Below are 26,121 nucleotides of genomic sequence, written 5' to 3'. Positions count from 1 at the left end.
GCACTTATGCTTTTCTTAAATTTCCAGGTGCCCACTTTGCTTTGTGTATTCACAATTTGCCATAACTTTTATTTGTAATGATGAACTTATAAAATGTCTTTTTCTCTTTTGCCCCTTTATTTCCCTTGAATAATTTTTTGTCATATCCCTAAAAGAATCTTAAACATTCAATATGATGGAATATATAATTGCTCATTTTCAAGAGTCAAGATTATATGATAAAATAAGATGTTATATTGTCAAATTGTGAGTTTAAACTAATAATTTAGATTGGTTTTAACTGAAAATGAAGCACAAAATGTCTAGTAATATAATTATTTGTTTGATAACATAAATTTGACCAGAGAACGCATTCGGTTATGCATCGACCCTAATCCATTAATCATCACCCGCCCTTACTCCCAATGCTTAAATAAGAACAAGGTAGGTGTGGCCTTGTAGGTGAAAGACCTTCAATGTCAATACCAATAAAGGAATCAACAAATACAAATAAGCAAAACATAGGTGGGGGTTGTAGAATATCTCTAAATTTTAGGGTTGGAGTTGCCAATTTACTTTATAAAAGAAAGAAATGAGCTTTAAAGTGACAGCTGTATGGACAGATTACAAAGCGGGAGTATTAGGGTTTTTAATATCTTCGCACTAGTTGTCTTTTTCAAATTTTTGCTTTTGTTTTTTGTCATGGAAAAGGCTTTGGTTGTGGGAGGTGGGCGAGGAACAGGGGACCATATCTAACTGCAGCAATTGTGTGATAAAAACACCAAACAGAAGAGAAGAGAGGAGAAGGTGTGCTGTGGTGTTGTGTTGTGTTGTGCAATGTGCATCGTGACCACTTTAGTAAACTCTTTTCAGTATAAACTAATGTGCGCGTGCTTTGTGTCGTCTTACTCTTCTTTCTTCTTGGACAAAGCAAAAGTATGGCTTTCCTTCACTGTAAATAAATTAATAATGCAGCATTATCTTTTAGCTCACTGGTTACTGTAAAACAAACTGTTGTGTTAATGAATCTTCTTCAATTTGTCCATTTTATCTCACATACGCGTATCTTTCAATACTGAAAGATATCTCAAGTTCGAATCTCTCGTTCTTACGTGATTAGATATAAAAAATGAAAATCACCCTGTTGTATATAGATTCCAAGGGTGGAGCTAGTTAATGCAATCAGCATTTTCAAGTTTAACTTGTAGACTAGAGAACCAACCAACCTGTTCTTGCATTGAATATTGAATGGCATGGTTCGTGACATTGGTACTTGGGTCAGTATATTATTTTGGACAGCGGGGTTATTTATGTTGGTGAATTTCAATGGTCCTTTCTTTTATTTATTTATTTATATTCTCACGAGTTTGAGGTACAAGAAGGCAAACAATGCCTTGCGTGATTCAGAATCAAGAATTCACCTTTCTCATTACTAGGAAATGAAGAGGGGAATCTCTTCCTATCTGTATCGAATACGTATACGTGTCGTATTTAGAACCACATGTAGCAAGTAGCCATACAAGCATTAAAGCGAGACAACGGGGCGATTTGAATGAAACAGAAGAAAAGGACAGTTCATTAAATTTCAACTTCTTTGGTCCCCTTTCCATTGTCCAGCCTCAACCCCCGACAAAACGAAAAAGACTCAGCAGCCACCATGAATCCATGATCCGTTTGCTTGATCCAATTCAGTCAGTTATGAATAATGCTATTTGCACAACATATGGGACTTAGGTTGAGACGACTCTGACTAATAATACCAACTAGGAACTAGCTCTTAAATCTAGTGATACATCTCTTTCTAATATTGGGATAGGTCCGAGGTCCAGCCGAAGTCATGTCTCATTGATTCAGAAAAAGAAAAGCCATTGAAAATTTGAGTAAACATTACTCAAATTAAGAATTGGATTAAGAAGTTGAGAAAATTATTTAATCACAGTAAATATATGCATATAGGACGTGTATAATCATACAACGCTCGAGTGCAAAAGCCAACATGAATTTTCTGTCCAATAGATAACACTTTTATAGTATGTGCTGGCAGATTCAATTGCTTTGTGATTTAAGTTTTCACAAATCGAATGAGCAAGGACCACCATCTGAGGCTGGCAATTTTATCCCCATTAAATAATAGAGCAGCCCATTAAGATAATGATGAAGAAGGACCCCAAGATGATAATATACAATAGTGAAGCAGGAAAGTAAAGTTAGTGGAGTGACTTTGGACTTGGGAGTATAATTTACCATCTTAGAGGAAGAATTTTTTAGTCTGTAAATCTAGACAGGTTTGTTTTCATGAACTGGAGGAAAGATTTTTGTGCTAAAGAGACTTCCCTCACTCTCTTTCATCATGCGAAACCCTAATAATTGACACCCTTTGGTCCCTCATCCCTTACATGGAGCCCTAATTAAACTGTCCAGCTAGCCTTCCCGGCGAAGCCACGGTTAGTAGCATAGAAAAGGCTGCCTCTGGGATTGGCACCCCTCTAATGCTAAAACTGGTCCAGCTACCATCACTACCAATTACCATCTGTTCAAGTCACAACTTATATCATACTCCTTTTATTCCTTTTGTAGAAATGGTGAACAACCCTTTCTAATTTTTTTTCCAATTCATCTGTGTGTACAAGCAGATGTATTTTCATCCTGAATGCATATTTTTCATTGGCCATGATTGAGCTTTCACTAGTATGGACAAATTTGAAAAATAATTCAATTTGAACAGATAGAAGAAGGCGCCTAAGCAGCAAGTACAAAACACGGCCAAAAGCACACTAATCTGATACGTCATATGAAACACTCACATTGCACCATGATTTTAAATAACGGAAGTTGGCAGTAAAGGGGAAAAGCATCTGGGCGGAGGTCAGAATGTGACCTCACTAGGAAGGACATACATTATCAGTAGGAATGCAATTTCTATGGCCTCAAATCAGGTAGCCAATCCCAATTAACATGGATTTACGACTTAATAAAAGTAATGGATGTCAAAAGTAATCACCTCTTTTCCCATGTACTGGTGCTTCGCACCATCAGCAACTTATAATGAGAACCTAACCAAATCAAAGATGTTGGCATGGAAACTTCCAGATTACAAGCAAGATGCATTATAGGTTCATTTGATGACAAACAAGACAAAATTATGTTATTACTTTGAAGGCACTGCATTTTTCATATAGACGAAAGTAAGATATATCTAGAGAAGACAGGAAAATATATTGAAAAACTTACCATTTAATAATGATTATGAGGGATGAACATATTTACGTGGTCTCTGAAACAATTTCACTGACATCTAAATCTACTAAGCTTTCTTTCCCAAATAACGTAAATCCCACTGTTGCCTGCAAGATGACAATTGTTTTAACTTCTCTGTCAAGTTTCCAGAAGATAACTTTTTTCGAGCAATGTATTGAGATTTATGAGTAAAATATTGCATAAGAAGACACTAGTAATTCTGCCATGCATATCCAAAAAATAAAAAGCATGCTTATTTCCTCATATGTTTCAAGCCAAATAATTCATACCAGAAACAGTATACCTTTTTTGTTCTGCGATTCAGCTTCTTGAGGCTGCCTACATATTCTGCAAAAGTCCCAGATACAACTCGTACACTAGAACCTGGGACGAGCTTCTCATTCTTTCCTTTAGATGAACCATTTATGAGAGGATCAAGTGTTTTTCTAGATCGCCTTTTTGGTTTAGAATCTCCAGTAGACTTTACAGCATCATCAGAATTGAGCCCATCGTTGAGGGCTACTTCTTGCTGATCTTGTTCAAAAGCTTGTTCAGCTTTTTGTTGTTCTTCCTTTGCCTGTCTGAAGATAGCTTCCATGTCAAACTCAGAAACTGGCCTGGGTCTGGTGATCTGTCTTTTCCTGTGCATTTGAATATAACATTTAGATACTCACCGGAAAGTACACAACGTAGCCAGTAGTCTAGAAGGACATCTACTTAAGATGGCCTTGAGATTAGAAATCAACGGAGAAAATAATGGCTCTAAGGGAAGCCCAAAAATGCCAGTAAACCAGTAAACTTAACCCAAAATCTACCTTGTCTATTTTAGCTAAAACATATGTGCAAATGTAGCTTCATATTGTCACACAAAATCCCTTACAAAAGGCTTTTCATTTTTTACCATTTGTTGGGCTATCTCTTCATATTAGGTAAGTGTGCAGTGATAACATGACTCTAAAGCTTCATACATTTGTCATACTACGACACCACCATATAATGAAACCAGACGATTTCAATCAGTGCTACACTGTATAGGGTTTCTTCACATTACATTAATCTGGTATATATACTAAAATTAAACCTATTGCTGTTTCCCTTTTCTTTTTTTCCTTTTTTTCTCAATTTCACATAAGAATTTCCTACTACGATAACAATAACAATAGGCAATACACAGCAAACCTACCATTTAAGAATAAATACTCACGTATTTCCAACCAAAGCACCAACAAAGCCTCCAACTCCATCGCACTCTCTTATGAAGTCATGTATCTCTTTGTCCAAAACACACCTTATAAACACACACCCTGGGAACAGGGGTTTTGGTTTAACTGAGTAAGTACCATTTTTCAATTTTTTCCTCTCATGAATAGCTGGAGCATACACCTGAAAAGCAAACACTTCAGATTTTTACCTTGTTTAGTTTTGGTCTAAACATTGAATTGTATAATCTATACTCAAGAGTCTCAGATAGCAGGGCGTCAATTCAATATGTTCAGAATATTCGAAAAATCGCTAGGCAGTAGGCGGGCAGCAGGCAGGGGCCTAGCGCCTGGAGAAGTAATCGGGGCCTAGGCGGGCGCCTAGGCATTTCTTTAAAAAATATATATATATTTTTTGTATTATAAATTATAAATTTATACCAAAATCATGCAAAATAAAAAGATATATAAATTATAAAATACCATAATTGATATAAAACGTGGGGAAAAAACAGAAATGATTATCCAGATTATATGTCAATTTGGCAACATACCGCCCAGGCCGCCTAGCCGCCTAGGCCGATTTTTGGAACAAACTGAAATTATCCAGATTATGTCAATTTGGCAACATACCCAGAAACCAAAACATTGAACTAAAGTATTAAACACCTTAAAATCAATGGAATGAAACAGACATTAATAAGTCAATTTGGCAACAAACCCAGAAACCAAAACACTGAATTAGTTTAATACCTTAAAATCAATGTGAGGGTAGTTCCTAGCAAGCAAGCGAGCGATGAGCTGAGCAGTCTCCTGGCCCTTGAGTCGAGAGACCTTAACGATCCACCATTGAGGGCCCTCACGAGCGAGGTTATTAATGTTGAGCTCTTCCTTCCAATTAGCGAACTTCTTCGTGGGCTTCTCCAGAAGCTTTTCCTCCACCTGTTCTTTCCAATTGGTACCAGCTTTGCTCTCTCTCTTCTCGTTCCTCAGCTGCCTTCTCTCTCTGGCAGTGAGGTGTTGTTGGGTACTGGTGGCGGGTTCTAGTGTGGCAGAGATTGAGAGTGGGAGTTGGGTGTGTTTGGTTGTGGGGGTAGTGAAGGAAAGGGAGAGATATTGGTGGCAAGGACTCCATTGGAGAAGTGCCTGTGTCATCTTCAACTTCAATCAGGCGCTGTAACTGGAGAGATAAGGAGGTGTTATGTGCTCTCCGTCTTCCTTCGCATTATGACTTCCCTGGTGAGCCCAGATGTTGGTTTTGGGTCGTTATGAATTTTGTTTTTGGGGCTGAATCGAGAGCTCGATCCAATAAGCCCAACGAGCCCACTAGGCACTCAAAGTTCAAGTTCGAAGGCCCTTATGTCAACCAACTAGAACGAAGTACAAATAACCAAGCAAGTTTGAGCTCCATTTGATTGTGTGATAAATTAAATGGTGTATTATTACATGATTTTAAAGGTAACCCGTGTTTCTCGAATATATATATATAACAACACGTGTTTCTGAATGATCTGTAATAGACAACTCAAATGACTCCAATTGATCCACCTTTAGCTTCCTATAGGTTTAAGAATTTTCAGTTAAGGAAATATAACATTTAGAAAACTTACTCTTATATAGATAGATCCCACCACAAAATGAGAACCATGAAAGAATTTCATTAATATTCAAGTATTAATCTCAATTAGTGAACAAATCCAAGCAATTATGGAATAGCTGGTTGATAACTAGGAAAACAATATAGCATATATTCAGGTGTGTGATCAAGTAAAGTGCAACGGTAATCGGTTATACCACTCATAAACATTCGACCCTTTTAGGTGTTTTTATGAAAGTTTCATTTCTTTTAACCAAAAAAGAAGAAGAAAAAAAGCTCTTTATTCATACATTGAGTTTGAACCAAATACACTCTTCATTATTTGGTAAGGTATTCTACCTTCCAATACAACCTAGTTATTGGTGGATACCTACAATACAACCATACCATAATTGTTCCAAACGGCTAGTTGATTGCCAAAATAAAATTGTTATTATATCATAAATAGGGTTGAAAATACATGCACATGCTATTTCATTTAGCCTCGCTAATTTTCCAATTTCCTCCCAAAAGTTTCGAAAACTCCCGCGTTTTTTTTTTCTCTTCTTCATCTCCCTCTCTCTTTTTTCTAATCTCCCTCCCTTTTAAGCTCACCCATTTTATCCGTCCTCAGATCTGAACTCTCTTCTTCTTCTTCTTTGTCAGTTGCAACCTTTTTATCGAGACCTAATTTTCCAGAGACTCTTCTTTATCTCCCCCATTTTCAAGCAATGGGGAAGCAAACTAAAGCCAAGAAATCAGAGACTTTGGGGAAGGGAAAGGTCACCCCAGTCCAAATCGCGTTCATCGTGGATCGCTATCTCTGCGATAACAACTATTCGGAGACTCGCTCTGTTTTCAGAAACGAAGCTTCATATCTCATCGCCAAATCACCCATTCGAGAGGTACCCACTTGGTTTTTTGCCACACTTTGTTCAAAATCAGCCTGAAAGTTTTCATTTTTTTTTTTTCTGGTTTGGGATTTGTTTTTCATATTTTCGTTTATCTCTGTAGGCGCCGAAGAGCTTGCTGAGCTTGGCTGAGATTCTGAACGAGTACATATGCTTGAAGGAGCAGAAGGTGATTTTGGATCAGGAGAAGGTCCGGGTGGAGCAAGAGAAGACCCGGGTCCAAACTCTGTTGAAGGGTATGCAAGGCGTCATGAACACTTACAATGCCAGCGGAAACCCAGCCGCTATCTCCACAGGTCCAGCCGCAGCTCCCAAACCGATGCTTATGGCTCCTCACGTGAACCCATCCAATGGGTCTCCAGCAGGTACAATAACACATCCCATCTGCTTGTGTTGCTTGTGTTTGAGAAATTTCTTGAATGAATTGAGAACATGGAGACTTTGCATGTGGTTTTTGTGAGCTTAGATGCACCAATTTCAACTTCTTGGTGTTTCAATTTGTTTGCCTTAAAAAATTATTTAAACCCATTGTTGGTTGAACCATACAGTTTAGAAATTAACAAAAAGACAAGAATAATCACTCCATGAGCTATGAATTAAATGTTTGATGCCTTTCAATTAGGTTTTCCAATGTACCAAACACCAGTTGCTCATCATGTGTCCACACCTTCCAACACCAACATGGGGCCTGGAAATTTCTGCTCACCAATTACAATTGACCCACCTGCAACTAAGAGAAAGTGTTCTAGAGTTTCAGTGGATGCCCCAAGTGCTTCTAAGAGATCTTGCAGCAGATTACCCACTGGCAAGGTTCCAAACAAAGGTATATATAACTAAAGTATGTATGCTCTTCAAAGTTGTCATTCTCTGCATCTGATTTATGTCATTACGGTGTTTATTCTGATTGAATTTTAAAATGGGCAGGTGTAGAAACAGTTTCAGTATCAGCTAATGCACTCAATAATCAAGAATCTGCCCCGTCATCTTCAGCTGTTCAATCATTGCTGCCAAATTCGGTTCCGAATGGGTCCTTAGCTCATGGTTCCACTGTGGCTAAATGCTTGTTCAACCAGCCGTCTCCCTCCGTTCCGAACAATTCTTCTGGTCCTCGGACTCCTCCACGAGCAATTTCATCTCAAATCGATAAGTCTGTGTCTCCTTTTGAGATTTCTTCCACTGCTACCTGCAGTAATAACAATTCTCCTCCAGAGATCACCCCTAACTGCTGCACCATATTTTCATCAAAAAGAGTGACTCTGAGCCCAAACAAAGCTTGCTATACTGTGGAAACGAACCATTGCATTTCATCATCACCTGCCAAGACAAGTAAGAGAGACCATGTAAAAGGAAGGCTCAATTTTGACTGTTCTGATGTGCCAATGAGCTTGGACCAACCAATTTCTGATGATATTTCAACATCTGAGTCTGAAAAGGAAGTTGACCTTTTTGACATTGATTTGCCTAACTTCGATGCCATTGGTGTGGATTTCTCCTTCACTGAAATGTTAGGTGAATTTGATCTTCATTGTGAAGAACTTGGTTATGCTAGTCAACCAAATGTTGGTGCTTCCATGGGGACTGTTTCAGGGTATTCTCTACCTTCCATATTTCCATGACATATATCTTTCCATTACCTTCGTCATTACTGTCACTTCAATTCAGTTTTCTTATCTTATCTTATATTCTTCAAAACTCACATAGGTCATCATATGATAATGAAACTGCGGATGGTAATGTGGGGGCTAATCAAGTTATGTCAGAATTCTCATCAACTGTGACAGAAGTACTATCAGAGAAGGGGATGAATGTGCAAGGTAATGAAACACATCCTCAGCAGTTATAAAGTTTCCGCCATGTTCATGCATTTCATATTTAATGAGTAAACTAGCGTTCTTGCAGGTTCTGATTCCCTGACTGCAGTGAAGTCTGTAACAAAATGTATTAGAATTATAAGCCCTGGTAATTCTACTGTCTTTCTTAACTTTCCTCTCATTTTAATTTAACAGTGTAGAGTTTCTAATTTGTGTGCTTTTGGAATTGCAGTGAAAAACCGCGGAAGCTCTCAGGTTTAGCAGAATTGTACTGCAAGGTTCTTACTGTTTTTGTGAAATGACTCTTCGGCTTGACTTGCTGCAAAAGATTTCTTACTATTTTAAGAAATCTATAACTCTTTTAGAATCTAGCATTAAGACAACTCTCACATTTCTTAGAAATATATATAATTTTGTGGTTAGTAACTTAGTATTCTATCTTTGGTATCCCCTTGTTGCAGTCCTGGGCTTACTTAGGCTAATGGCTACACAGTTTCTTTCTCCCTTCGCTGGATCTTGTAATCTTTGTATAGAATTGTCTATATTGACAAAGGCTGCTGTAAACAATTTATTATGGAAGTATTAATATCCTTTAATCCGATTATCATTCGTTAATCTTCTGTAATACTTATTTCAGCAAAATATAAATTCAATTCTCTCTTGTTCATTGTTTTTCTTGAGAAAAAATCCCATACAACTTTATCTTCACAAACAAAATTAAATCCCTTTGTTGTCACATTCTGATCAAGCTAAATACTTCTCCAATTTCTCCACCTCCTCCACGCTTCCAATGTAAAGCGGAACACGCTGATGGATCTGTCAGAAAAGAATAACAAGAAGGAAAAATTAAAGTCATTAAAATTACAAAGGGAACTGCAGAAACTCACAGCAATTATACGATTTACACTCACCTCAGTTGGTTGGATGTCAAGTACTCTAGCACTGCCATCCGATCCCTTCCCACCGGCTTGTTCAACTATAAAGCTCATTGGTGCACACTCATACAACAGCCGCAGCTTCCCATTCTTGCTCTTCTTGTCCCTAGGGTACCCATAAATGCCGCCATAGAGCAGCGTCCGGTGGAAGTCCCCAACCAAGCTGCCAATGTACCTTGCAGAGTAGGGCTTGCCACTAGGACCCGGGTCCTTCAGGTCATCAATGTACTTCTTTAGCTTGTCATCCCAGAGCTGATAGTTGCCTTCATTGAATGAGTAAATCTTTCCTGCCTTTGGTATTTGAATGTTCTCTTGGGTCAAAACGAATTCTCCATACATGGGGTCCAAGGCAAATGCAAATACACCTTTCCCAATTGTAAGCACAAAGATTACAGAGCTGGAGTACATGCAGTAGCCAGCAGCAAGCAGGTTGCTTCCTGGCTGGCACACACTCACCACACATTTCTGCTCAGCACTGTCAAGCTACAATGCAAACATATACATAAGTGTTCCAATATTATTCTTCGTAGTTATATACAAACGAGATTCAGTGGGCGATATAAACAAATGAAATACTATCACATTAGTTGAGACTTAAAAGACGTTCGGTCGACTTACAGTTGAGTCTTCTTCAATGCTTGCAAAGCACTCGTCATTTGGGCTGTATATTCCAAAGATGGATCCAGTTGACACTGCAGCATCAATGTTGGATGATCCATCAAGTGGGTCAAACACCACAATGTAGTTGCCTGAGTAACTCTCTTCCACAGCCACCGGCACATCCTCTTCCTCTGATGCTATAATCCCTGTTCGTCCACTTGATCTTAGGCAATTGGAGAAAACCTGTATGCCAAAAAAATTGAATCCCCTATTCTAACATATAGTTCTTAAAATTTAATTATCACATGAAAATCAGCAATCCGTTGTAGTCTAGTTGGTCAGGATATTCGGCTCTCACCCGAAAGACCCGGGTTCAAGTCCCGGCAACGGAATTTCTTTTTTGTTATTATTATTTTTTGAACTTTGCCTAATTTAGCATTTAAATTGATTTAATAAGAAACTATATTCAATTCTCTGTGCATCCTAGCTTCCATCAAAATAAGAAACTAGTAGGTGAACCACAAACCTCATTGGAGACAACATCGAGTTTCTTCTGGTCCTCTCCTTGAACATTGACGGCACCCTGAATACCAGTTAAGTTAGAAACGCTAGCTCTCTGCACCAACGAAGCAATCTGCTTGCAGGCCAAGGAAATGCTCGAGAGAACAATGGTGAGCTCTGCATCAATCACGCCCTCCTGCTCCTGCTTCAACAACCAATTCGTCAGCGTCTGTATCTGGTACCCGCCTTTCTTCTTGGCTCTGTCTCCGCCGCCACCGCCATGCATTTCACCCCATCGCCCACATGCCTCTTCTTGCTGTAGTTCACGTTACTGGGGCAGGAGACGATTGCTTTGGACCCAAAGAGACATTGTTGCAGAGGAGAGAGCTGAGAGATAGAGCGAGAGCTTGAGCATAAGAGTTGGGATGATGATGAAGTTAGTGTTGCTGCAACCATGGTTTTGTGTTTGTGATTTGCTACTCTGTTTTTTTTTTCTTGTTCGATTTTCTGGTTTTTGAAGTTCTGTTTTTTCCTTTTCACTTGGATTGTGAGTGTGGGATTGTGAGGTTGGCAACAATTTATGTCATTTTTCTTGTTTCTTCTGGGGGGCCCACTTATCTTCCTCTTTTTTATGTTCGTTTTTGTGATCGTGGTTTCTTCCTTGGGGAGTCCAATAGGAAGATGGATGGAGATTACAAATAACAAGTGGCGGTGCAATTTGGATTGTTGTTGGGTTGGGTTGGATTGGATTTGTTGGGTTGGATTTGTTTTGGAGTAACTTCATTTGGGTCAGCTCCTTAATCAACTTCATAAAGGATGTCCCAAGGATTTTGGGATTCAAACCTAGATATAGCAAAGTAAAAGCCCAGAGTTTACATAGAAGTCCCACGTTTAAATCCTAGTCTCAATTGTAGAGTCATTCTATTGAATTCTTTGCTCAATTGTATGCAAAGAAGTTATGTGACGGAGAAATGATTTATGGTCCAAGTAGTTAAAAAGATTTACTCTTACGTAACTGAGAATTTATGTTTGAATTTTTTAAAAGTGGGATACCATTTTATCTTTATTTTTGTTTTTTTAAACAGATGATGATTAAAATAAAAAGAGAAATAGAAGTAAAATACCTCGTTGCATGTAAGTGTCTCTCCGAAGATATAATAACGCATGCCATATAGTATATAATAATGCACACAACAATTTCTTGCCCCCAAAACTGGTTGAAGACCTAACCCATACACAACCCCAAAGGTCAAGACATGCCTCATCATGCATATCATTATTGGCAATGACCAAGTCTTACTTAAAAGTGGGTGAACTCGCTTGGTTCTCGGAAATGGAGGCAATAGATTATGGGTTCTGCCTGATGTGAGCTCATAACACAAAACATAAACCTTTTTAGGAATATTCAGCCAGAGAAGGGACAGAGAAAAAGCGAGGGGGACTATTTTCTATCAATATTTGACACCCTTTGGTTGGAAACCTGGAGTGATCATGAATTTCTGAAAATGTGGCCGGCATAACACGTCGAGAAATAAAAAATCACTACTTGGCTATTGGAAATTAAAAATAGGTTATTGACTTTGACAACTTGTTTTTCTATATCATTAAAAAAAATTAAAAAAATTGGGTGACTTTGCTGTTGGAAGACATCTATCGAGTGTGCTTTTCTACCTACTTCTCCTTTGATTTTCCATACATGGATTCTTCCCTTCCATTCCCCTCTTTGGAACCTTACAGACCCAAAAAAGGAAAAAAAAACAGAAGGGTGTGGATATTCCTTTCTTGATCCTTTTTGTCACTATTAAATTTCATTGACAGACAAAATACAATTTTTTCAGTGAAGGCGATAGTATTTTATTGAAGAAAAAGATTAACTAGCACAAAATTTGGGTTATCACTTCGGGGATTAGTGAAGGCGATAGTATTTAAATTCCATTGACGGACAGAATGCATCTTAAGCGAAGGCATTGGTGTTTAATCGTGATTAAGGCATTGCATACACTAGTTATGCCCCATTCAATTTTTTCACACATAACATCATGGCTAATCATGATTAACATATATTTATCATAAAATATTAACCAATGCAGTGTGAAGTTATGATGAAAAATACTTTGATTAATACTTTTTTCTGGGGTCAGTGCCTTGATTAATAAAATTATACTCCTAATTAGGTTTGAACATAAGTAGTCTCTCTTCCTTGATCAAATTTTAACGTAATTCTCAGAAAGTGTCTTTTGACAAATGACTATATAACCGTTTGTTGGCGTCTGAGTAACTTCACGGCAATGTTCTGGTGTACTTTGGTTCATATAGTTCTGGAACCTTCAAGGCTTGCCGCCACGACATGGCGTTCAAGAAAATTACCGGGGAAAAAAAAAAGACATGACAGTAATTCAAGAAGATCTAGACTTCCCTTTGAAGCCGAGTGAACCATACACAACTTGACAGATGGAAGCCTAGCTGTCGTTGGATGTAAACAAAGTATGTTAACGTCACAGCTAAGATGAGTTTCTGTTTAGCTATCGACATTCATAGATATATGGTTTGAATTCCATGGTTCGAGATGGCATGCTTGTCACGCTAATTAATATGACCTGACCTAGTCCAAACCAAATCGAATATTTTTTCAAGTTGTGAAGCAAAAAATACTGGAAACGTGCAGCTTGGGCACAGACTAAAATTAAGGGTCAAAACTTGATATTTATTTCATTTCTTAATTGAGTATAAGAAAATAAATGTTGGGTCTATGAGAGTCCAAAAGTCAAGTTAATTGCATTTGTCATGTTAGTCAGGTCCAAATACCCGTCTTGAATAGGCAGTATTTGCATAATGGTTGTCTACCTATGGTGTATTCTTTTTTAAATAAAATGATAGTCTAAACTACTCTAAATTATTCTAATATAGGGAAATGAGATTCGAACTTAAGAGTAACGGGTTCATTATTCCGGCCAATTGACTTAACTTACGATGCAGCCATGATGTGTGATCTTGAAGGAAAGAAAAACAAGACAAATTAAAGTCAAAAAATGACTTCTCTCATTTCTCATTTGCCTTAACCAAATTGATTAATTAGGGTCTTCCACTTAACATATATAAATTTCCAATTTATTGAATGGAAAAAGAATATATGGTGGTTAAAGAATTTGATAGGTACATACATCGTGGGTGATGCATAAATAAATGTCAACAAACCATACATGACACGAATGGAGAGAGGAGGAACTTCAACATATTTGCAGGCTTTCCGCACGTCTTTGCTCTTTAGCGTCAACAATAAAACTAGTCAATAAACAACGAAAACAACTGAAAAAGAAAACAATAAACAATTAAAAATGGTAAAAAAGTAAAGAAAAGTGCAGACAAACGGCTTCCAAGAGAAGTATTCAAAAAAAATAAAAAATTCGGAGACGTAGTTTTCACCGACCTGTAAGTTTTGTAACGCGTCTCTCAATATAGTGAAGACGCAATATAGTTCAACGCTGTCTTCTCTTTATATAGTTGGTCGTTGCCTTTTGTTGTTTCATAGTTTCATAGCTTCACACCTTCACACCTCTCCTCTCTCTCCCTCTCTCTCTCTCTCTCTCTCTCTATATATATATATACATAAACCCTTCTCTTCTCACTCATCTCACAAACAAAAATCAATCTCTCTTTTTGTTTGTCGATCGATCAAATCCGTCAAAATACTCAAATGGCTTTGATCTCCACCAAGTTGTCTTTGGCTCTCTTCTTCTCTTCCCTCTGCATCCATGCAGTTCTAGGTACATAATGTTCATAAATTTCTAATAACTCTAAACTCTTAAATAAACATGGTTTTATATTGAACTTTGATTTTCTCTCAGGTGGGTTTATATGTGAGGATTTACCGAATGATGTTTGCGCATTTTCGGTATCGTCTGCCGGGAAAAGGTGTCTGCTAGAGACCATGGCAAAGAAGGATGGAAGCATAGAGTACCAATGCAGGACATCAGAAGTTTTGGTTCAGGGGGTGGCAGAGTACATTGAAACAGATCAGTGTGTGAAGGCTTGTGGCATTGACAGGAAGTCTGTTGGGATTTCATCTGATGCCCTCCTTGAGCCCCAGTTCATGACCAAGCTCTGCTCCCCAACTTGCTACCAAAAGTGCCCCAACATTGTTGAGCTTTACTTCAACTTGGCCGCCGGAGAGGGTAAGAATAATATTTCACAGATCTTTGATTTAATTTCTTGTGTTCAATTTTTATTGTTTTAGTAATTCCAAGTTGGTAATGATTCAGATTGATTGTTTTGTCACACCTAAAACATTCCTTTTCTTATTCTTAGGACATTTTTTAAAACAAAATAGTACAAGTTTGGGTGTTTGGCTACCAAAAAGGAGCCTGACAAAGAATCCGTCTAGATTTTGGTCCGCTTTCGCTTTCTTTTTCTGCCATCAATATGATATACCTCCCTTCTCATTTAATCAAAGTGTTTCCTCTTTTTTTTATGCGGTACAAGTTCATAACTTTTACATTCGACACGTGTATATATAACGTTTCTTTCACATTTTTGTTGTATCATATATTATACTATACACCCATTATGTGTAAGAATTTTTCTCACACACTTCTTGCTCTTGATTAATTACGACGTAATATAAAAGTAAAATGGAACTAATGTGTGTTGGTTAATGTTTTGACAAATGCAGGAGCGTTCTTGCCTGATCTCTGTGACAAACAGCGTACCAACCCTCACCGTGCCATGCTCCAGCTCTTGAGCTCTGGTGAGGCCGCCCCTGGCCCCGTCAGCAGCAAATCACCATCAGGAAACTTGGCATTTGCCCCTTCTCAGGAAGAAGCACTTCCCCCTTCTGAGGCATTTGCCCCTGCTCCTCTGTAAACATGTTGTGTAGTTTCTGCATAAAATTTATTTTGAATTTTAGTGTAAATTCAGTGACGAGTGAGGAATAATTATCAAATATAGACCCAAAAAAACAAGGGGAACCGGGGATTTTCTTTGTGGATGGGGGTTTTGTTGAGATTTACGACGTTTATATGAAAAGTAATTGTATTACTTTTTATTTTTATTTTTACACATGTCAGATCAATACATACAATCAATGATATCACATTTCTCCGAAATTGCAAGCCACTCAATTCTGGAATTAAGTTTTCATTTGATTACATTTATTTTTATTGCTAATAATATGGTTTGCTTGGCTCTAGAGTCTAGAGGCCATTGCCACATGACCGATTGTAAGAAAGTTTCATCAATGCATATAATTGCCCTGTTTATGCAACGTAAACGTCTTTTTTCTCGTAAATTCAAAACTCAATAAATAAAATACTATCACATCAATTCGGTTTCAAAAATTTCGAAGTTTCAACAATTAGCCTCAGCCTTTTAATGTAGCATCCAATAAAAATAAAGAAAAAGAAAGCTAGATGGTCAAATTCTCGCCTTGGGTAATTTTGGGCCTCAACTCTGTTGTTAATCAGTGCAATCTGTTCTGCAAAGCAACAAGAAACCACACAAATGGAAAATTACAATAACACACCATGCAAAGATTAATCTTAGCTTGAGTCCCCAAATATAGAGAGGCCTTAAAATCTGATGGAGCTAAACTACAAACAATTAAGAACCCCATGATATATATGCAAAACCATGTGTGGTTCTAGCTAGCCTTCTTATATGTATATATATTCCTCTCATCACAAACCAAACCAAACCAAACCAAACTCTTTTTGTTTTCTCAATTAGTAAAGCACAGGCTACAGACAATTAATGCTCAAACCACATGGCTTTCTCAACCAACCTAATTTTCCTCCCTTTTATTCTCTTCCTCTCTCCCCTGTCCATCCATGCAGCTTTAGGTAACACACGCCCGCGCGCGCAGGCACAAACACACACACACACACATATATATATGTTTATCTTTATAACTGCAGCTTTTGATTGTTAGTTGTGTGGTTAATTGAATTCTTGGTTTTGATTGATTTTCACCAGGTGAGATTGTATGTGAGCATTTGCCAAATGACGTTTGCGCCTTTTCGGTGTCGTCTTCAGGGAAGAGGTGTTTGCTGGAGACAATGTCGAAGCAAGATGGAACCCTACAATACCAATGCAGGACATCAGGAGAGGTGGTGGAGAAGATGGCTGAATACATAGAAACGGATCAGTGTGTCAAGGCATGTGGTGTTGATAGGAAGTCTCTTGGGATTTCCTCTGATACCCTCCTTGATCCTTACTTCCTCAATAGGCTTTGCTCCCCTGCTTGCTACGAGAAATGCCCCAACATTGTTGAACTTTACTTCAATATGGCCGAAGGAGAGGGTAAGATTTCACATATCCATTTTTTATTTCACAGGTGCATCTACTACTACGTACCTTCAAATTAATAAATATGGAACTAATATAGTTTGTTAAATGTTCTTACAAATGCAGGAGTATTCATGCCTTATCTCTGTGAGCAAGAACGTTCCAATCCTCACAGAGCCATGAGCGAACTTTCGAGTTCTGGACCTAGTTATGCTTTTTCTTATGGTCCAAATTCAAAAGAAATACCAAGAAAAGTTCAAGACACTTTTACCCATGCTTCCGCCCCTCGTCCGTTTTCAAAAGACGCATCAAGAAAATTTCATGAGACTTTTGCCCCTAATTCTGCCCATGGTCCGATTTCAAAAGAAATAACAAGAGGATTTCATGATACTTTGGCCCCTGCTTTCGCCCCTGGTCGGGCTTCAAAAGAAATAACAAGAAAATTTCATGACACTTTTGCCCCTGCTTTCACTCCTGATTCGTTTTTAAAAGAAACATCAAGAAAAGTTCATGACACTGTTGCCCCTACTTTCTCCCCTGGTCCAGTTTCTAAAGAAATGTCAAGAAAGTTTCATGACACTTTTGCCCTTGGTCCAGTTTCAAATGAAATATCAGGAAAATTTCATGACACTTTCGCCCCTGGTCCGGTTTCAAAAGAAATATCAGGAAAATTTCATGACACATTTGCCCCTGGTCCGATTTCAAAAGAAATATCAGGAAAATTTCATGACACATTTGCCCCTGGTCCAATTTCAAAAGAAATATCAGGAAAAGTTCATGACATTTTTGCTCCTAGTCCGGTTTCAAAAGAAATATCAGGAAAGTTTCATGACACTTTTGCCCCAGGTCCAGTTTCAAAAGAAATATCAGGAAAATTTCATGACACTTTCACCTCTGGTCCAGTTTCAAAAGAAATATCAGGAAAATTTCATGACACTTTCACCCCTGGTCCAGTTTCAAATGAAATATCAAGAAACTTTCATAACACTTTCGCCCCTGGTCCAGTTTCAAATGAAATATCAAGAAACTTTCATAACACTTTCGCCCCTGGTCCGGTTTCAAAAAATATTAGGAAAGTTTCATGACACTTTTGCCCCTGGTCCGGTTACAAAGAAAATGTCAAGTAAATTTCATGATGCTTTTCCCCCTAATATGAAATCAAGAAAACTTAATCCTTAATTTTTTTTTTCCCTACTTTCACTCATGGTCCTGTTTTCGAAAGGACCATCTAGAAAATTTCATCCTTTTCTTTCCCTTGCTCCCTCTCATAGCCATGTATATGTGTATGTGCCGTGTTGTGTGGTTTCTTCAAATAATTTCCTTTCGAGTTTAGGTAGCGAGGAAAATTATTTGTGGGGGAAAAGGTAATTTTCAGTGAGAAATTATTAGCCATATAAACATATATGGAACAGTAGGAAATATGGTTTCGTTTTCTTTTTGAGTTTTGGGAATGTTGTGGTTACAACATTTCAATTGTACATACAATTCTGTAATAAATTGTACATTTCATAATATTTTGGAATAGATTTGTAACTATATGAGGAATCCTGAATATTGAAAAACATTTATTTATTTTAATTTCACCGATCGAAAGAATGTTGACCAATTTTTACAATATAGTTAACAACATTGTTGCGATCCAATACACCTTTTATTACAAGTTATTTGCAATCAAAGAAATACAATTGCTAACCAACCATGCACATCAAAATTAAAAAAATAACTTTGAGAAAACCAAAACCACACCGTCTTGACGAATATTTGGAAACGACTTCTAACATTGGGGTAGATCCGCCGGTGGTGGAGACAAAACCCATGGGGTGGGTCCATTTTCAACCTCAAAAACCATCCCCAGACCCCATGGCAAATGCACGTCCAAATGACAGTGCATAAACCACATACCTGTACAATAATTCAAAAGAAAAAAAAAATCAGAAATTGTTTTGATCATAAAAATATATAAAGTAAGTGTGAGTTATGTTTGTTGGTTAAGACAGTGCGTCCGCCCTTTGTACTCAAGATTGATCTCGTTTTGTCAAAAACAAAAAACGAAGATATAAGAAATTAATTAAGGAAATGTTTTAGAAAATTAACCTGGATTATTTGCTGTAAATCTAATCACGGCCCATCCTCCAACCGGCACACCAATTGTGTTACGTATTTGTGGGTTAATGAGATTAAACTTTTTGGGATCGTTAATTGGGTCGTAATTTCCAAACCCTTGAGCCAACACGTGGAAATTGAAACCGTGGAGATGTATCGGGTGGTTCTCGATCGCCAAAAACGCCGTGTTCTGAAGCACGATCTCCACCGTCGAATTGAACTTCAACGTTTTGACTTTGGTCGATTTTGGCGCGTAGATCAGCGATAGGTCTAAGCTGATGTTCGAGTCCGTGTAGTCAAACTTGACGGCGGGCTGGTCGGGGAAATCAGTGGTGTAGATCCCGCTCACATTGTAAAACTGTGCTTGCATCATAGACAGATTGGTCGGGAGCTGGAACGACTCGTTGTTCATGCTCGCAGACAATTTGTTATTGAATGGACCTTGACACGTGGCATTTACGGGACACAGCTCCAGATTCACTCCTACGGTCACGAACATGTGCTCGTCCACGTTGGTGGGGACCGGGACCCACTGGGGCCCGCCAGCGAGTCCGGTGATATTGGAGTTGAACTTGTGGGCCGTTGGCGTGTCGCCGGGATTGGGTAGGGCAGGCATGATCGGGGATGATGACGTGGAGTTCTCGTAGACGATGATGCCTCTTGTGGTGGTGTTATCAAAGTTTATGTTCGCGCTCATGTACGGAGTGGCGGCCATGTAGTAAGATCCTGTCTGTTGATTCGCGGTGATGAGAACGTCGGTGGTTTGACCGGGTGCGACGACCACGACATCCGTGATGTAAGGAGTTGTGTAGGTGGCGTCGATTGCGACAACTGTCATGTTGTGATTGGCTATCTTGTAGAAGAGCTGGTTATTGAGCGCAGCGTTGATGATGCGTAGCAGGTAGGTCTTTCCTTTCACCACCTTCACCTGGTATGTCTCTGATAAATTGATACAAGCGTGAATATTCATTGTTCAACAGATAAACAAATAAATTTATGCGTATAGTAACAGTTGTTCATGCATGCGTGAGCGATTATTCTTTAATAGAATGTGTATATCAGAGTTACGTACGATTTTGAGAGCAGTCGTAAAGATCGCCGGGTAGGCCATTGATGGAGTAAGCATTAGAATTGTTAGGAGCAATTCCAGTAGCTAGGCCTTCGTTCTCAATGTCAACAACATTGCCATTCCACCACTCTCCTGCAATTCCATATATCAAACAGTTTATTAAGAAGATCTAAATTGCGTATGTCATGATATGCATATGGTTTGTTACGTACCCAAGATGACAGGAATTTCCTTATAGGGCTTGGGGAAGGGGAAGGATCGACCAGCTTTCGGGTGGATGATGAGGGCACCATGGACGGTTGCCCGGAGCCAAGAAACATGAGCATGCCACCAGAGGGTTCCTTCTTGTCCTGTGATCTTGAATCTGTAAGTATACTTGTGTCCAGGAAGTATAGGGCATTGGGTTACATATACTGGTCCATCAGCCCATGCACTCAGAAGCTGAAAGATTCCATGCCTGCATCAAGAGAGAAAGAAATTATACATTATAAATAAAACATATAAACCATGGTCAATATGGCAGTATATTCCCATCTTCAGAAATTTTATTATGTATACTTTATATTAGCTTAAGCAGGTGGGTTTGACGATATCTCAAAAATAATTTACTATTTAATATTAGTTGTTAAGCTTGATATTGATTCGTTGGAAGAATGGTAGTCTCTCCTTTTAAACCAAAAAATGATTGACTAATTATACACACACAGATATATATATATATATATATATTATATCAAAGTCAATATAATTAATTTGTGAAAGGATATGAATATCTACCAGTGAATAGTAATGTTATAGGGTGACTGGTTAAAAACATGGACGACAAGTGTGTCGCCTTCGCGTACGCTGATTGTTGGGCCGGGATAGCTCCCATTTACTACGGTTATCGATTGCTCCTTGCACAGTCGGGTTACAGTCAGATTGTTCACCTGAAACAACAAAAAACAAACAAAAAGAATGTGATAAACTACTATATTCCAAACATATAAAACAGTATAATTGGTGAGAAATTGTGTAGAGTTGATGTGCTTGTGAGCCAAGGCTTACATTAAAAGAATGCTCAACAATTGCACCAGACGCTACTGAGGAAGCCAATAGAGCTAAAGCACATGCTAGCACGAAGGCAAAGCGTGCCATGTCGGGAAGAAATGCTACGTATACCAAGAGCTCAAGAGGAAATGAGAAACTATAAGGAAACTATAATTTTCTATTGCTCTTGCAATATCTCAATGGAGACATATGGTGCTGTATATATAGACATTTTGGGGGTAGCTAGCATGAACGGCTAAGTCATAAAATTTCCACAATTGCGTGACAACTTAGCTAATAGAAATTCATTGGTTTAGAAGTCTTTGGAAATGCAGGCATTGCAGCGCTTTAGTTTAGCATAGAAAATGACCTTCTAGTTATCCAGCTAACAGTTTTTTATAAGTCAGAAACTTGGTTCTATAAGCAAAAAATCCCTTTGACCCTGCGCCCGAATACTCTTTACAGAGACGCTGACAAATAGAAAAATGAATTAGGAGAACATAATTGGGTTTGAATTATCACTATAAACATGCTCAGAAGTCTTCTTAGTTCATGATGAGGTTTTGAAATGCATATGTTATTTCAAATCCATTGTCTACGTTTTTTAAACCGAAATTTTATTCTCAATACATAAACATAAAAATATGAAAACATTATTAGTAAAGTTTTTTTAACATTTTATACAAACAAATTCAAAATTAATTTATTTTCAGAAAAAAAATGAAATCTACAATTCCAACAAATGCAAATGTTGGTCCAAAACTTTATTTTAATTAAAATTTCAACATACTAAATGGTCAACTAAACTACACACACAACCTATATTTTTTTATATTTATGAAAGGTAACTTTCGGAAGAACCTTCTGTTCCAACTTGATATGATTTAATGGAAACGAAACATTATAAAAATGTACATGTGTATATTTATTAATTGGTCCTATTATTTCATACATTAGGTTGTAGAAACCAAAACGAAACTCCTGAATCCGAAAGAGAGTACTTGAGTTCTTCTAATTACTAAAAAGTGTATCATGTCTGAATCTAACTGCAGTTCGCAGTGATGGAGGAACTCGATCGGAAAAAAGAGGGCTCCGAGAAAGTTCAATATTGCGTTGCATTGATACTCAAAGGCTGTTGTTGTTTTGTGCTGATCAAGTTCTAGTTAATTAACAGCCGGCATATATATATTCAAAATCATTTTTGCATGTGCCATTTGCAGATACGCAGATACATACGCAAACAATTATAATATTTCCTGACAACTAATATCTGTTTCTGGAGAGGGAGAGGTCGAGGACTTTTCCATAAGCTGACAAATATCTTATGTTCATTCCCCGTTTGTTGCTTCGAAATCCCACCTACCTACCCCATCTGATTCGCTCAACCACATATTAAATTCATTCTGCAAGACACCTCTAATTTCTGTAGGGTTAGGTACACATATTTGGTGACGTCTTCAAACCTTATTTCAATGTCTACGAAACCCTGAACTAGTTGTTTCGTGGGTCGATAGACCAACATGTATATTGGGCAGCTGTTGACCATAGAGAGCGCTGGTCACTTGTCTTGACATTCAACAACATAACTGATATTGATATATGTAGTACAAAAATCAAAATTTTCCTCTTCAAGAAACTTGATCTCATCCGTTGTGACTTGCAACCTATATCTTGCAGTATATAGTAACATGTGAGTATTATGGTTTGAAATTTAGGCATTGAAACTACAAAACCGAACTAATTAATATACGTATGTCATTTTCGTGATATGTGTTATAATAATACGGTAAGTATTAATAATTTATGGCAAAAACAATCATTTTTGACTTATCTATAGAAGTAAAATCAATCTTACAATTGGAGTTTGTTGCCCAGTCATTGATACATATGTGATCAGCTTTGCGTGGGTGATAATGATAAAAGCTGGTGAAAAATCCACACACGCAAGAGACCTTGGATTAGTCTAATAGGTGGAGAAGCCGTCTCCTATCGTACTAATCATTTCTGAGATAAATAAATTCTCATGGATGGTCAACAACATGATTATCCTTCTTCCAAATTTTGGCACTTTTTTCTTCGCAATGACTAAGGATATAAGTTGATATTCGAGGAAAACTAGCAGCCATGGTTTGGTTCTGTGAAGGTTTTGCGCGTATCGACCACGATCATGTTAAACAGCTGACCATACAGTCAATTAGATCGCTAATCTGTTAATATTTAGATTATAGACGTTAAGAGAAAAGTAAAAGCGTATACTAGAAGAAATGATTCATTAATTACAACGTCTGGAAATTCTTTGGATGTAATAAATGCATATTGATTTGTTATCACTTCACCCTGGTTAGGTGCATCGATGATCAAACACGTTGTCCATCCATATAAAACATTAAAGTTAATAACGCGGCATAGTAGGGGTGACGATCACACGTAAGTAGTTTCCATTTGTATAATATTATCTCGTTAGATGTGGGCGGTGCATATTATATACATAATGAAGTATGAAAGTGTGGTCTTTCTAGGATTAATACTTTGTAATTAACGATGTGTTTTTTAAGGTGTTACTTGTTGAACAAAAACACTATAAAGATTGTCGGCATGGTCTAGACGAGTGAAAAATGACTTTGATTTGCAGATCGTATCTCACGTTCGAATCTATACGACATCAGAGTCGTGGTGTATAAGAATTTTCTCTCCTTATAATTTATATTATCACTTATACTAAAAAAAACACTAAAAAAACTAGTCTATACGAAATGGTTTTTTATTTTAATTTTTTATAATGGTCTATGCAAAATGGTTTGATTATGGACAGCACACACACATTATGTCGACACAAATGTGTGCAAGATTTGCTATCAATTGGGCTAATATAGTATATAGGCATGAGTATTACTTACTACATCATCCCATTATTTAAGCCTAGTGCTTGGGATGGCCCATCAATGCTTTGATGCCCATAGTCCATATGAGCATCGATTGGATTAGGCCCACGCAGCTTGGCGAGACAGATCACATTAAAACACTCCCCTAAAATGAAAGCCAACCATGTGCGAGTGACAGCAAGCAAAATTCCCGCCAACTACAGAATGCACGGTTCGCACGTGTTATGCAGCTATCACTGCGGGCCGTGTCTTTTTGAAACGGCGAGAGGATAGTTCCGTCATTCTGCCCAGAAAGCACGTTTTTTTCCCTCCGAAGATAAATAAAACCATGAACTTATTTCCCATTAAACTTATCGTGCATGTTTGATAACTATTTTAATGTTAGAGTCAATTTGATAATCATTTTTATTTTATTTTATTATAATTTATTTATTTTTTGTTATAGTATAGAGGAAAATGAAAGTGAGAATGAGATTGAGAGAGAGAGGATGAAAGGAGAAATTACTTTCATTTTCATCTATATTCTATCATAAAAGATAAAAACTAAAAATTAAAATTGAAAATGTTATCAAACGGGCTCTCAAATTTTGGTTTTTTTTTTCTTCTATTGTTTGTGTAATTACTTTTTCAAATCTTTCATTTTTCTCCAAGTAGAAAATATCCTTTGAGCACTAACCATGGCCATTGGCAAGGACATAAATATGTTACCCTATTATAGGGGTGGGCATCTCATCCGAATTATCCATGTACCGACTGTACCGTACCAACAGTTTGGTTTGGTTTGGTTAAATTATTATTTTTTAATTTTAATTATTCCAATATGATAAGTACCGAAATGTTTGGTTTGGTTAACGGAAACAAAATTCCTAACTCGAAGGAAACCCGTACCGATCCGATATTTATATTTACTTTATTATTTAAATACAAAACAATAAATCAAAGATAAATACAAACAACATTTTGTATCACTCATTTATCATTACTGTATCACTTATTTCTCACAATTGTATCACTGCATTATCACCATTTTATCACCGCTTTATCACCACTATATCACTTCTTTATCACCATTGTATCACTTACTCGAGTACTGTAGCACTTTTTGGTCATAGAGGAATTTATGAACTTTCTATGTTTTCCAGTTTCGACCTTTGTCCCTTTTTCACCTGTAACTTTCCAACTGTTGATCCAAATTTTATATTCTTTGTATAGTTGGATTCAGCATGAAAAATTGAAGAACTTAGCGCGGAACAAGTGTCAAAATCATTTACATAAATGTAGAGAATTCAATAAAAAGAATACTCAAAGGTTCAAACAACAAACACAAGTGGCTTCTAGTACATCTTGAGTACATATCGAATGATATAGTTACTAAATTATTTGATTTCATACTTGGATGAATTAGATTATTGGATTTTTATATTTTACAAGGATAATTTGGTGTGTTTATTCAAGAACTTATGTTATGTGAAAGTATTATAAATTGTATTTTTTATTAGTATGTTTTTAATTACGGTACTACTGGCGTACTGGCAAATCCGAACCGAGTATTAGGTTAACCGATCCGAAGTCTATTGAAGTCTTTGATTTGGTTAACGGAAGAGAAAATGGTCTACCGAAGTCTTTGGTTTGGTTAACGGAAGAGTCTTCTACCGTTCCGAACCGATCCGTGCCCAAGCCTACCTGGGAGTTTCACTAAAACACCCAAAATGAAGGCTGAAATTATAAAAAAACCCAACACCCAAAACACTTTATAAACACACTCAAAACTCATCATTACACACACTCAAAACCCATTTATAAACACACCCAAAAAATATACAATTATTGATTTTTGGTGTGTTTCTATGTTTAAATAGTGTTTAAATTTTTTTATAAATACATGTCTAGGATTTGATTTATTTATAAATTTGTATATTATAAACTACTTATTCAACTCACGAGACAACATGATAGACGCAAAATAGGAATGTCGAAGATTTAGAAGTTACACATCTTGGAGAGTTGTAC

At 37.4% G+C, this 26,121-nt stretch overlaps 6 protein-coding genes and 1 non-coding gene across 7 annotated transcripts; 4 read left to right on the top strand and 3 right to left on the bottom strand.

The window, feature by feature from the left end:
* Nucleotides 1-2,705: 2,705 nt before the first annotated feature.
* On the bottom strand, nucleotides 2,706-5,655 carry PTAC13 (plastid transcriptionally active 13). Its single transcript, XM_008241640.3, has 5 exons — nucleotides 5,169-5,655; nucleotides 4,421-4,599; nucleotides 3,521-3,857; nucleotides 3,211-3,323; nucleotides 2,706-3,032 (listed from the first exon to the last, which is right to left on the bottom strand). The coding sequence occupies exons 1-4, from the start codon at nucleotides 5,568-5,570 to the stop codon at nucleotides 3,243-3,245; spliced, it is 999 nt and encodes a 332-aa protein (XP_008239862.2). The 5' UTR covers nucleotides 5,571-5,655; the 3' UTR covers nucleotides 2,706-3,032; nucleotides 3,211-3,242.
* Nucleotides 5,656-6,598: 943 nt separating this feature from the next.
* LOC103338447 (uncharacterized) lies at nucleotides 6,599-9,312 on the top strand. Its single transcript, XM_008241651.2, has 7 exons — nucleotides 6,599-6,896; nucleotides 7,006-7,267; nucleotides 7,525-7,725; nucleotides 7,827-8,490; nucleotides 8,604-8,716; nucleotides 8,802-8,861; nucleotides 8,946-9,312. Exons 1-7 carry the CDS (start codon nucleotides 6,723-6,725, stop codon nucleotides 8,972-8,974), a joined length of 1,503 nt encoding a protein of 500 aa, XP_008239873.2. The 5' UTR covers nucleotides 6,599-6,722; the 3' UTR covers nucleotides 8,975-9,312.
* Nucleotides 9,313-9,344: 32 nt separating this feature from the next.
* Nucleotides 9,345-11,313, bottom strand: HCEF1 (high cyclic electron flow 1). The gene is made up of 4 exons (XM_008241663.3): nucleotides 10,775-11,313; nucleotides 10,267-10,491; nucleotides 9,625-10,131; nucleotides 9,345-9,529 (listed from the first exon to the last, which is right to left on the bottom strand). The coding sequence occupies exons 1-4, from the start codon at nucleotides 11,033-11,035 to the stop codon at nucleotides 9,458-9,460; spliced, it is 1,065 nt and encodes a 354-aa protein (XP_008239885.2). The 5' UTR covers nucleotides 11,036-11,313; the 3' UTR covers nucleotides 9,345-9,457.
* On the top strand, nucleotides 10,568-10,640 carry TRNAE-CUC (transfer RNA glutamic acid (anticodon CUC)). Its single transcript has one exon. It is a non-coding gene; the product is annotated as a tRNA-Glu (tRNA).
* A 2,984-nt stretch (nucleotides 11,314-14,297) lies between the features above and the next one.
* LOC103338466 (uncharacterized) lies at nucleotides 14,298-15,851 on the top strand. Its single transcript, XM_008241674.3, has 3 exons — nucleotides 14,298-14,513; nucleotides 14,595-14,921; nucleotides 15,419-15,851. Exons 1-3 carry the CDS (start codon nucleotides 14,444-14,446, stop codon nucleotides 15,607-15,609), a joined length of 588 nt encoding a protein of 195 aa, XP_008239896.2. The 5' UTR covers nucleotides 14,298-14,443; the 3' UTR covers nucleotides 15,610-15,851.
* Nucleotides 15,852-16,430: 579 nt separating this feature from the next.
* Nucleotides 16,431-18,598, top strand: LOC103338475 (uncharacterized). Its single transcript, XM_008241686.3, has 3 exons — nucleotides 16,431-16,583; nucleotides 16,717-17,043; nucleotides 17,155-18,598. Exons 1-3 carry the CDS (start codon nucleotides 16,508-16,510, stop codon nucleotides 18,111-18,113), a joined length of 1,362 nt encoding a protein of 453 aa, XP_008239908.2. The 5' UTR covers nucleotides 16,431-16,507; the 3' UTR covers nucleotides 18,114-18,598.
* Nucleotides 18,581-21,430, bottom strand: LAC7 (laccase 7). Its single transcript, XM_008241698.2, has 6 exons — nucleotides 21,248-21,430; nucleotides 20,978-21,129; nucleotides 20,413-20,657; nucleotides 20,204-20,332; nucleotides 19,123-20,070; nucleotides 18,581-18,930 (listed from the first exon to the last, which is right to left on the bottom strand). The coding sequence occupies exons 1-6, from the start codon at nucleotides 21,335-21,337 to the stop codon at nucleotides 18,803-18,805; spliced, it is 1,692 nt and encodes a 563-aa protein (XP_008239920.2). The 5' UTR covers nucleotides 21,338-21,430; the 3' UTR covers nucleotides 18,581-18,802.
* Nucleotides 21,431-26,121: the final 4,691 nt, after the last annotated feature.

The sequence above is a fragment of the Prunus mume genome, linkage group LG1, assembly GCF_029339155.1.
Source record: "Prunus mume cultivar Tortuosa linkage group LG1, ASM2933915v1, whole genome shotgun sequence".
Taxonomy (NCBI): domain Eukaryota; kingdom Viridiplantae; phylum Streptophyta; class Magnoliopsida; order Rosales; family Rosaceae; genus Prunus; species Prunus mume.
The sequence above is the reverse complement of the archived record's forward strand: the minus strand, read 5'-3'. Positions and strand labels throughout refer to the sequence as shown.

Bases quoted from the DNA above. Each gene is read 5' to 3' on its own strand.
- LAC7 (XM_008241698.2), bottom strand. From the start codon at position 21,337: ATGGCACGCTTTGCCTTCGTGCTAGCATGTGCTTTAGCTCTATTGGCT. The intron at 20,658-20,977 runs GTAGATATTCAT...CTCTTGATGCAG, and splicing joins TATAACATTACTATTCACTG to GCATGGAATCTTTCAGCTTC. The intron at 20,071-20,203 runs GTACGTAACTCT...TCAATTTATCAG, and splicing joins TTACGACTGCTCTCAAAATC to AGACATACCAGGTGAAGGTG.
- HCEF1 (XM_008241663.3), bottom strand. From the start codon at position 11,035: ATGCATGGCGGTGGCGGCGGAGACAGAGCCAAGAAGAAAGGCGGGTAC. The intron at 10,492-10,774 runs GTTTGTGGTTCA...TTTGGCATACAG, and splicing joins TCGATGTTGTCTCCAATGAG to GTTTTCTCCAATTGCCTAAG. The intron at 9,530-9,624 runs GTGAGTGTAAAT...CTTTTCTGACAG, and splicing joins TTGACATCCAACCAACTGAG to ATCCATCAGCGTGTTCCGCT.
- LOC103338447 (XM_008241651.2), top strand. From the start codon at position 6,723: ATGGGGAAGCAAACTAAAGCCAAGAAATCAGAGACTTTGGGGAAGGGA. The intron at 6,897-7,005 runs GTACCCACTTGG...TTATCTCTGTAG, and splicing joins CCAAATCACCCATTCGAGAG to GCGCCGAAGAGCTTGCTGAG. The intron at 8,491-8,603 runs GTATTCTCTACC...AAACTCACATAG, and splicing joins TCCATGGGGACTGTTTCAGG to GTCATCATATGATAATGAAA.
- LOC103338466 (XM_008241674.3), top strand. From the start codon at position 14,444: ATGGCTTTGATCTCCACCAAGTTGTCTTTGGCTCTCTTCTTCTCTTCC. The intron at 14,514-14,594 runs GTACATAATGTT...ATTTTCTCTCAG, and splicing joins CTGCATCCATGCAGTTCTAG to GTGGGTTTATATGTGAGGAT. The intron at 14,922-15,418 runs GTAAGAATAATA...TGACAAATGCAG, and splicing joins CAACTTGGCCGCCGGAGAGG to GAGCGTTCTTGCCTGATCTC.
- PTAC13 (XM_008241640.3), bottom strand. From the start codon at position 5,570: ATGACACAGGCACTTCTCCAATGGAGTCCTTGCCACCAATATCTCTCC. The intron at 4,600-5,168 runs GTATTAAACTAA...TTTGCTTTTCAG, and splicing joins ACCCTCACATTGATTTTAAG to GTGTATGCTCCAGCTATTCA. The intron at 3,858-4,420 runs GTGAGTATTTAT...TCAAATGCACAG, and splicing joins GGTGCTTTGGTTGGAAATAC to GAAAAGACAGATCACCAGAC.
- LOC103338475 (XM_008241686.3), top strand. From the start codon at position 16,508: ATGGCTTTCTCAACCAACCTAATTTTCCTCCCTTTTATTCTCTTCCTC. The intron at 16,584-16,716 runs GTAACACACGCC...GATTTTCACCAG, and splicing joins GTCCATCCATGCAGCTTTAG to GTGAGATTGTATGTGAGCAT. The intron at 17,044-17,154 runs GTAAGATTTCAC...TTACAAATGCAG, and splicing joins CAATATGGCCGAAGGAGAGG to GAGTATTCATGCCTTATCTC.